This window comes from Polistes canadensis, unplaced genomic scaffold, assembly GCF_001313835.1.
Source record: "Polistes canadensis isolate GaletaPanama2010 unplaced genomic scaffold, ASM131383v1 scaffold_22, whole genome shotgun sequence".
In the NCBI taxonomy this organism is placed as follows: Eukaryota; Metazoa; Arthropoda; class Insecta; order Hymenoptera; family Vespidae; genus Polistes; species Polistes canadensis.
In genome coordinates this window covers 1,132,259-1,142,162 of record NW_014569569.1, presented here as the reverse complement: position 1 = coordinate 1,142,162, position 9,904 = coordinate 1,132,259, and the positions used below count along the sequence as shown (strand labels likewise).

The window sequence follows — 9,904 nt, the reverse complement described above, 5'->3', positions numbered from 1 at the left end:
GTATGTGTGTATGCTTCTGCAAGATAGTTACATATTACTTTCACAGATATATATATATATATTTATTATTTACTTCTGCTTTATATTTTATTAATTATATATGTATAATATAGTTGAAGTTCTTTTCATTTTGTTACTCGCAGAAGAATTTTAAAAGGGCAGTTACTTGTCAGTTTTTGGTCATTACAATTATATATGTCTTTATACACATTCTACAGTGCGATTCTTAAAAATAATATATATGAATGTTCTACAATATTATAAAGTTGTTTAAATTATTTAATTTAAATAACTTTTAATCCCAATAATTAAATCTCAATCAATATATAAATATTATTTAGAAATTAATTATCAATATAAACAATTTCATTAGAATACATACATAATCTGAAAGTCCTATTAAAACATGGATGATACATGTGATTTGCATTATTTATTTATAAGAGACAAAGAGCTTATTTTGTACATGTCACGGTGCTATAATAAAATGTGAAGGAATGCAAGTGACCTTAAAATCTTAATCGACATGTAACGCGATGCTTGAAATATGTACAATGAAGAAATATAATAGTAAATTTTCATTAGAATTAATTTGAAAAATAATGTATATATGTCAAGATATAGTTTACATAATATTTTACATAAAAACAGAAGTTGAGCTTTTTTTTTTTTTTTGAGTATTGTATTTGTTTGCAAAAACAATACAATACTTAAACACTTCTGAATGTACAATACATTTAACAGAACATTTGAACTTTCATGATTTCAAATTTGTTAAACACTTATTATTATTATTATTAACAGAATATTTTTGAAATAAATAATAAATGGATTGCACATTCATTGTCAATAAAATTTGTTTCACTAAATCTCAAAATATTATTAATACATAATATTTAAACTCGCTTAAAGAAAATTGATAGTAAATTTATATGTAAAAAAATAAACCTTAATATACAAATCTAAAATGTTTTCAAGATTTAATTTCTCGTATAATATATTATTTAATAGATCTTAGATATGAATGAAATTTAATAAACAAAATTTTCCTATTTTTCTTTTTCCATCCATTTAGAGAACACTTCGTGCAGTAAATCAATTACTTATAAAATCACGAAGTATAGAATTCTCTAAATACTATCTATTTCATATATTTAAGAGATTATTTTTTCAACCTAAACTCGTTATATGCAGATATGTGAAATTAAAAAATGAAGAAAAATTTTATTTATCGATTTATAAATATAATTATAATTTTAATCAGTCTTTAACCTCTTAGGAGCTGGTTCACTATTTTGAGAATTAGAATCTTCAGAAAATCCTAAATGTGTTGAGAAGTCAGTCATTCCTTGAGAATCACTTACTGTTGAAAAACCTGTCGTATTCGAAAATGCAATTATTACTTATTAATAATAACTTCATCATTTACTTTCATATTATTTAGAATTAATTTGCTTACAAGTATTTGAGTCTTCTGTTAGGCCAAAATTTGAATTAGAATTATCTATTCCACCTTTCCTAGGTATTCCATTTTCTTTGTCCGATCCAGTTTTTCCCTTCTTCTTCTAAAAAATATTTCATTCTTTTTCAATAGAGAATTATTCTATTGTACATTGATAAGAATATAACTATAATACCTGATCAAGAGTCGAAATTGGTACCCATTTATAAATTTTCATAGTTGTTTCACCTATCGTTACCCATTTTTTTTCCCTGCGCATACAAATTGTATATTATTTATTAACATAAACAAGCTGAAAATGTGATGAAAGTACAATTTTAACTTCTTTTAATGAATAACATTATATTTCACATAGAAATTATGCCACATCTTTTGGAAAAACATTTTTTGATTAAAAATATTTTGGAGAATAAAATTTAATTTTATTCCAACAAACATTGGATAATTGATTGCAAATAAGAAATAATTTCTTACGTACAATATGCGAAAGATATGATTGTTTTTCTTCATAAACAACACACATAAAATACAGTTTAGGAAAACATTTACCAATGGCGAACCTTGTCAACAACTTGCATTACACGTTTAATATCATCTTTGGCACGACTTCGAGTCTCTGCTCGCACTGAACGCGACATCATATTATTTTTACTAGATTAAATAAGTACTAACGAATGAATGAATTTTAAACTAGTAAATACCGGAACATTCGTTAAAGAAGAGGTTAGAAATATTACAGGAACTTCGAATTCCGATTCAGTATAGGATCGGACATAGGGAAATAATAAATCTAAGATGGCTACAACTATGCTAACATTCGCAATACCTACAGAGTAAAACGAAAAATAAGTTCTAAAATGTGCCGTTAGATAGCTCTCTTTCTTCAAATCGATTTATCTCGATATTTTAAAACGACATTTAAAAATAAGCGCGGTTATATTAATGTAAAATATGTAAAATCGTTTTAACATTTGAAAGGTGAAATATTATTAACCATTATATTAAAAGTTCGATATTTAAGAAAAAATTAATCTCGATAGATCGTCTCTTATATGGAGGAATCATAGAAAAAAGACAAAATATGGGTAAGCAACTTTAATAATTTTACATATTAGTATCAGGTTTTTGTTATTAACTTTGTTAAATGAACGCGTTTTATTATGTACGTCTTAGACGTACGTATATCAAATTTTAAATAAGACGATAAAATAAAAGAAAGAATGAAGTATGAAAAAATATATGTTTAACGAAAAAAAGATTATAGATAATTTATCCTTTCGCGAAGGGAATATTTTCCACTTAAATTACATTATCATTTACTCTCCCTAATTGAAGTATATTTTAATGACAACACTCGCGGAACTGATCCTTAAGACAAAGTTTAAAAAATTTGCGTGGGCTTGTAAGCGAGACCTTCGACGCATTTAAACGAACGGATCTTCCTCCACTTAAATTTGCATATCGTGTCACTTATCGTGGCCGTCGACGGAGTCACGTATTCGTGCTTCATAGTTGCTGGTCTCGATTTCTACGCCATGTTACATAACAATTATTACACCGATGACACCGACGACGCTTTTCGTTCGACCTTTTTAGATTTTCCGCGCTTTTCATATTTCATTTTATTTTCTATCAAATAAAAAAGAATCGTTAACTCGTCGTAGTCATTTATTTTTATAAAAAAGTTTCTACGGGGGAGAAATCATACAATATAACGGAGCCAAAATATGTGCTATTTTATAAGAAGACATATTATAAGAGTGTAGCCATTTAAGATTCGTTTTACAGATGCTAATGGATGTTGCACTTGATAAGGTAGTTTAACGCGGTCAGTCTTGGGTAGTTGAGCCAAGCCCATGCAAATGGGTCACATCACGGATCCTTCCATTAATGTAATACGATACATATAATTCGATTGCAAACAATAGTAGATGTGATATAAATATACCATGAAACGTCTCAAGAAAATCTTCCAAAGTGCTCGGATAGTATTTCAAAAATGACTGAAATAAACTTATTGTTTGCCGTCTATTAGCGAATACAAGAAGATAAAAATAAACTTTTAATAAAAATACTTGACAAATCATTGTTATAATATGTCAGCAGGGAACATCGGTAGGGTGTAATGGCCGTGATTTCTATGAGCTATTCATTTGAAATGATTGGTATTCATCGGTTACGATAACATTAGAAAAATAATATAATTAGATGAAATGTTATGGTCAATTAGCAAGTCGTGGGAGGTTACGGTTCTAGCTTGATCGATTAGACGGATCTAGAAATTGTTATGAAAGGTTCGGGTACAATGAACTTTCTATATCGTACCGCATCGAGATCATTTTATAATTATTTCAAATCGGTGGTCTCATTGCCGACGGTACTCTTGAAAGCCATCTCCATTATACTCTCTCACAATGCCTGAATTATGCTATAATAAAATCTAATGATCAAAAGAAGTTCTTGTCGTCCTTTTGAAGTCATGCCTCAGGGTCGAGTTGGCGATGAGATGCTTGACACTTATTCCAATAAAAAGTATTTTCTCTTAACGATCAAGACAAAAATTGTTTGAACGGTAAGTATCATATATTTTAAATAAAATCTCATAAATGTTTTATGAAATTAAATACACGCTTTTTTTATACCTTTTCCTTCTTTTCTTCCCTTTTTTTTTATAACAAAGAAGTTCGATAAGACTTATCTTATCGTTATTACGATATAATTCTCATATATAATGAAATCAAGTTAGATTGCAAGATAAAACGTTATTATAAAGAATAATGGATACGTCTAAGATCAAAGTTCTTCAGCTATCCTGCTAAGTATTAGTAATTTACTGTTTTCGCCCTAGCTACTAACTTAGTATCTAGATATACTTGCAAACTTGTAACTCTTGTATCGTAAATCGAAGTATGTATAACGCAATGCTATGCTCACGTGTCGTGATATTTTTCGCACAACTTTCTATGACAGCACCCATAACGCCTACACAAGTCTGACAAATCTACGTTTCTCACATATGCATTCTGTTATTATTAGTCAGCAGGACGAACCTTTTTCTTCTTTTTCTCTTAATAATTATACAATTATTTTTAATAATATAGCAATGTTTTATCAACAAGGTTTTTGTTCGCTAATTGTTGAACAAAAAAAAAAACGATAAAAAAAAAGTAATAAGAAGAAAGAAAAAAATGTAACAAGTATATTTCCATTTACATCACAAACGCCGTTATCTTTACGTAAGAACTATCATGATAATCACGAACTAATCGAATAAACATTTTTCTTCGTATTTCGTTTGATATTATCGACACTATATATTGAAAAATATACTTTAATGATTTATTTAATATAACGCGGTAATAATTTTGCTCTGAAACAGTTTGAAATTTCAAACTTGCCATCCGATCGTGAGCTCCTCCAATAAAAAGTGACATTACAGTGTTGAGCTTTCGCAGCAATTCGATGACGACCGAACAGAAACCGAAGTTTCACGAGCCCGAACACACTCGATGCGAGTTGTACGATAGTCAAGTGATAGTCGCGAGGTATACCTCGTCGCGATCGTGTCTTTTGCATTTTTATTATTTTTTTTTTTTGTCCATTTTTACATTACATACGCGAACTAAGAAATATTTTATACATTACGCGAAATTTCTATCGCAATAGAATTTTATAAAAACGACAAGGTCATTCCTCATAAAGTGTTTTCCTATTCTGTGGTGTTGAAAATCGACAAGAGTTTTACATGGTTTTTTTTTTTTTTGAGTTTCTTATCTAACAATAAGTGTCGAGATACTAAATATCAATTATATATTCATTTACGTAAGTTTTCCTTATATTCTTGAAAGAAAAAAAACACACATAACTATTTATATATCTACGATACTCTTCTCTTCGATTCGATTATTTCGAAATTATTTCTAATAAAACGTCGTAGCGCGTAGAAATCTAAGAAGAAGCATAGACGGAAAAAAGAAGACAAAGACGGCAACAAATTTCAAGTTTGTTCCTAAGTTGTGTCAGCTTATTCTTTTATTAACGCGTTATCATGTTATATTATATATATATGCGTGTGATAACTTTAGAAATGGAATTTAGTTTCAATAGTTAAATACATAGTACTCCTCAAGATAATGGCTAATTTATTCATAGATTAAATTAATTACTCTGCAGTTTATCATGACGAGGTCTTTGAACACGTGGAATAAATAAAAAAAAGAACGACTAACAATTGCATTACATATTTTGTTTAAACGATGTATACTTATACATTTATGTTAGTGTAAAGACGTAGCAATAGTAACTTTATCCGTTAAATCGATGCTGCGAAAGTTTTTCTTCCTCTTGATACGCTATTTCATTGGTGCACGTGTTGTCTACGATGATACAATAATGAATTTAATCATTAACGCTGAAAAACTAGTACAAAATCGTGTAATTTAATTTTCTAATTCTTATATATACGTGCATATACTTAATTACGTGGCAAGAAATTAATTTATTCGGCAAACAAACCGATTTATGCGCGCGTATATAAATTAAACGAATAAATTAACTTTACGTTTGTTCACGGTCTACGAGACAAAAAAATAAAATATAATTCTTACGAGGGAATATGATCCTCTTATAATTGATCCTTTTAATAAAGAATAACGCGTCATTTCATAGAAATGTTATTTTTTTTGTCGAGGTAATGAGAAACGTCCTTCGTTTCGTTCAAGGACCAGCCTTTTACTCTTTCTTCCTATCATTGATGCCTGTTGTCGTTCAAAGTGAAAGAGAAAAGAGAGTTATTCTGATATCATTTAACGTTAGATGCAGAACAGTCTTATTCATCAATTTTCCTTAGAATATAATTTATTCTCGACAATTTATATTAATATATTTATTAAGCTCGCTACGACGATCGAAAGATCCTAAAAAAATTCGACTTTTTTTCCAAACATTATCATTTATACATATTAACGATAAATCAAAGCCTTCGCTATGTTTAAAAATAAATAAATACGCAAATACGCAAACATTCCGATAAGATTTTCTATAAAACATTAAAAGTCTGTCATGAGAAATGGTTTGTTTTCAACTTATAAGAGTTGTTATCTCCCATCGAGTAAAAATTTATGTAAGAAAATAGAGAATCGTGTGCTATATATCAAGTTGCTTGCTTGCTTGCTCGCCAATCGTCAAGGAACTATACAAACTTTTTAGGTCATTCGACTTATGAATATTGTAAAAAGTCATTAAGAACACGACTCTGGCTGTGATGGAATTCATTTACGGTGAAATTATTTCCGAATTCGTTTTCGATCGGTCGACCTCCAGCTAAGGGTGTATATTAGGATTCTATTTTTATACAGAACAGAGTCTCTCACTCGCGTGATACATATATAATATATTCTTCACCGTGATTGTGGTACACTCAGAGATAACTTATTTTCAATTGTTTCTCGAATCCTCTAATAAAAATCTAAAAAACAATTTACCATAGAAAACCTAGTCCAAACGGAAAAGGTTTAAATTTAAATTAGAAGATAAATTTCACCTAGAGATGATCTACGATCTTAGGCATTCAAAATAGAAATAAAATGATGAATGTTAGCATCACAAAAGGTCATTGGATAAATTTAGATACGACAATGAGCTTTTGGATTAGACTTTTCTAGGCCTTTTATCGGCACGAGTTTTTTTTCGATGATTAAAAAAAATAAAAAAAGAAGAACAACGCACAGATACGAGAATAAATTTGTCTTTATTATTTCATTAAATTTTAAATCTTGAATTTGAGAACCCCTGATATATATGTATAATACCTACGTGACTTACTTATGTTAGAAGATCGTGTCACGAAAGCTCTCGCGAAATATTTTCACCGTTTTAAAAAAGCTTTTCGTTTTCGTTGTGGCGTGACTACGAATTCTGAGATCGTGATTTCGCAAAGATACGAGAGAATTGCAAGACGTTATTGGGTTGATCGATGTAACCAAACAGAAAATATTACCAAGTACTTTTTCTATCCTTTTTTCTTGTTTACATTATCATAAAATTTCAATATCATCCATAAATCATTGAGAATGATATTTTTTTAATATCGCAAAGATGAAAAGAAACGTTGTAATGTTTAATATCGATAAACGTAAAGTACCATCGTTGGGAGAGATATATCAAATTTAATTTATAAAAATCGAGGAGAGGTTCTGGGATCGTTGTACAATTTCGTAAATCGTTCGAGATCCCGAAATATTCTGAACAAAAAATTTAGTTCAACGTTGGTAGTATCGTTGGAAGTGTGCCATAAAGTTTCTCAGCGTTTAATACACCAAACAGATCTTTTAGATTATATCTATTTCATTTGTCTTTTATTTAATCACAGTAATCACACATTAATCTTCATTTTTATACTATATATTTTTTGTTGTTCTTTTCTTCTTCTTTCACTCGACGTAATATACTTATCTACGTATACAAAATGTTCTACATGGACATGTGTTAAGCTTTCGATATACAGCTCGAATAAACCAATTCAGTCATTTTCTAACAAACTCTTGATACCGTGAAGATCCTTCGGACAAAAGTTAATTGCGCAAAGAGGATTTAATCTAATCTCATTGTTGACGAAAGGCATTTCACGTTTTATATAGGCGCGAGTTTCGCATACCACTTAATCCATAAACGCGATGGCGCGAAGAATCGATCGGTTTTTTCGATAAGACTCGCTGCTGCACGAACTTTCTTCGTGCTTTCGAAGAAGCTTAGAACTTTATCGCGATCTATTCTCTAAAACAAATATTAAATTACCAAGTTATCGGGGGGGGGGGGGGACAGATCAGGGGAGAGAAATCTTTTCATACGAACGTCCATAACTTACCTGACCTAACGAAGAAAAAATAAAAAAGAAAAAAAAAAAAAGAAATATACGCCGACAATAGAGCTGACATCGTGCAGATTTTTTTTTTTTACCAACTCTATTCTAATCACTTTTCTTAGTTACTCACACATACACACCTTCGGTTCTTTTCTGTTCGGGTTAAACAGTGTTGCATATATTCGTCATTTCGCACATTAGAAAGGTGATGCATGTTCTTTGTTCATTGTGCGAATATTTAATAAGTAAGTATGATGTATATTCATACGTTTAAAGTGCGTATTACAAGCGAGTATAAATTATTTCTGTTAGGTTGTGGTAAAATTCTTCGTGACGATTTAAAATGATCGTTTAATTGGCGAATAATTTGATCCCATATATCGATTATATCTTCGTGCAATTAGAATGCTAATGATCCGCGGAGTCTGATCGAAGTTCAGCACTTTATCTCGTGCCATATGTCGCTCATTACTTCGATCGAAGAAGAAACAACATAACGAATAAATAGCGAATATGTGAGCCAGATGCTAACGAAGATCTCTCTAGATGGAATATAAAACTTCAACAAAAAAACCACAAAACAAAAAAGAAGAAGAGAAGAAGAAGAAGAATAAGAGAGACATTAACGAAAAGAACATTGCAAGCATCGAACTTATAACGCACTCGATAGATAACAGGATAGAATTTTCGCGAGGGATAAAGGCTTATCTTGAAATCATAGATAACGTGGTGGTCTTTCACTTCGTCGTTTCAGAAAAAAAAGTGCTTGCTGTTAATCAAATTATTAGACGAAGAAATATGAAATGTAACAAAAAATATAAATGAGAAGAAAAGAATGAAGAAGAAAAATTAAAAGAACATTGAACGTTGTTGTTAAGTGTTTTTAAAACAGTTGTCTCTATACGAACGGAAAAGACGAGATCATAAACGAACTGCGAACGCGTTGAACTAATTGAACTAATTACGTTTGTTAGTTCGTCTTCACGACCATCGATTCACATGATACATACCTATGTGTATTACGTGTGTCCTCTTTTTACGATCGATAGTTTAAGAATTTTTTTACGTATATATAAACTCATATATATATATACTTGCAATCAAATGTATGTAATTTATAAAATAATCTTACATTAGATATCTCTGATTTATATCTGGTATATATATATATATATATATATATGAAGAACACAACATTTAATACACATCCTATACTAAAAATGAATTTGATATTCTTCCTTCGGCTTCAACTTCAAGTAGATAAATATTCAACTAGTTTAAGAATGTTAAATATTCATATAATCGCGCTTTCTTTTTTGTTCTGGTTTCGTTAAATTTTTTTAATCCTAGAAACATTGATTTGTTGATCAAGTTAACGTTACACTATTATTCCGGAGATTTCAATGGGATGTTTAGCATATTAACTCCCTATAAAGCTCATTCTGGGTGCATAAATATCGGTATTCAATCGTTCTCAATTGGTCAAACGCAGGTCGTTCGATTTGAACCACCAATTGTACTTTAACAACTCTGTTTCTCTTTCTCTTTCTCTCTCTCTCTCTCTCTCTATATATATATAT

At 29.9% G+C, this 9,904-nt stretch overlaps 2 protein-coding genes across 3 annotated transcripts in view; one reads left to right on the top strand and one right to left on the bottom strand.

The window, feature by feature from the left end:
• Positions 1–678: 678 nt before the first annotated feature.
• On the bottom strand, positions 679–2,266 carry LOC106794055 (B-cell CLL/lymphoma 7 protein family member A). Of its 2 annotated transcripts, none has more exons than XM_014761459.1 (4): positions 2,012–2,266; positions 1,638–1,713; positions 1,460–1,565; positions 679–1,375 (listed from the first exon to the last, which is right to left on the bottom strand). In XM_014761459.1, exons 1-4 carry the CDS (start codon positions 2,101–2,103, stop codon positions 1,257–1,259), a joined length of 393 nt encoding a protein of 130 aa, XP_014616945.1. In that variant the 5' UTR covers positions 2,104–2,266; the 3' UTR covers positions 679–1,256. The 2 variants fall into 2 exon arrangements, with proteins under 2 accessions (XP_014616945.1, XP_014616946.1); XM_014761460.1 differs by having other exon boundaries at positions 1,941–2,094.
• A 2,701-nt stretch (positions 2,267–4,967) lies between these two features.
• Positions 4,968–9,904, top strand: part of LOC106794052 (transcriptional regulator ATRX homolog) — an 11,244-nt gene continuing 6,307 nt past the window's right edge. The window contains exon 1 of the mRNA XM_014761454.1: positions 4,968–5,284. The gene's annotated coding sequence lies outside the window, so the exon portion shown is untranslated. The remainder of the gene's footprint in view (positions 5,285–9,904) is intronic.

Bases quoted from the DNA above. Each gene is read 5' to 3' on its own strand.
- LOC106794055 (XM_014761459.1), bottom strand. From the start codon at position 2,103: ATGATGTCGCGTTCAGTGCGAGCAGAGACTCGAAGTCGTGCCAAAGAT. The intron at 1,714-2,011 runs GTAAATGTTTTC...TTGTATGCGCAG, and splicing joins GTTGACAAGGTTCGCCATTG to GGAAAAAAAATGGGTAACGA. The intron at 1,376-1,459 runs GTAAGCAAATTA...CGAATACGACAG, and splicing joins AACAGAAGACTCAAATACTT to GTTTTTCAACAGTAAGTGAT.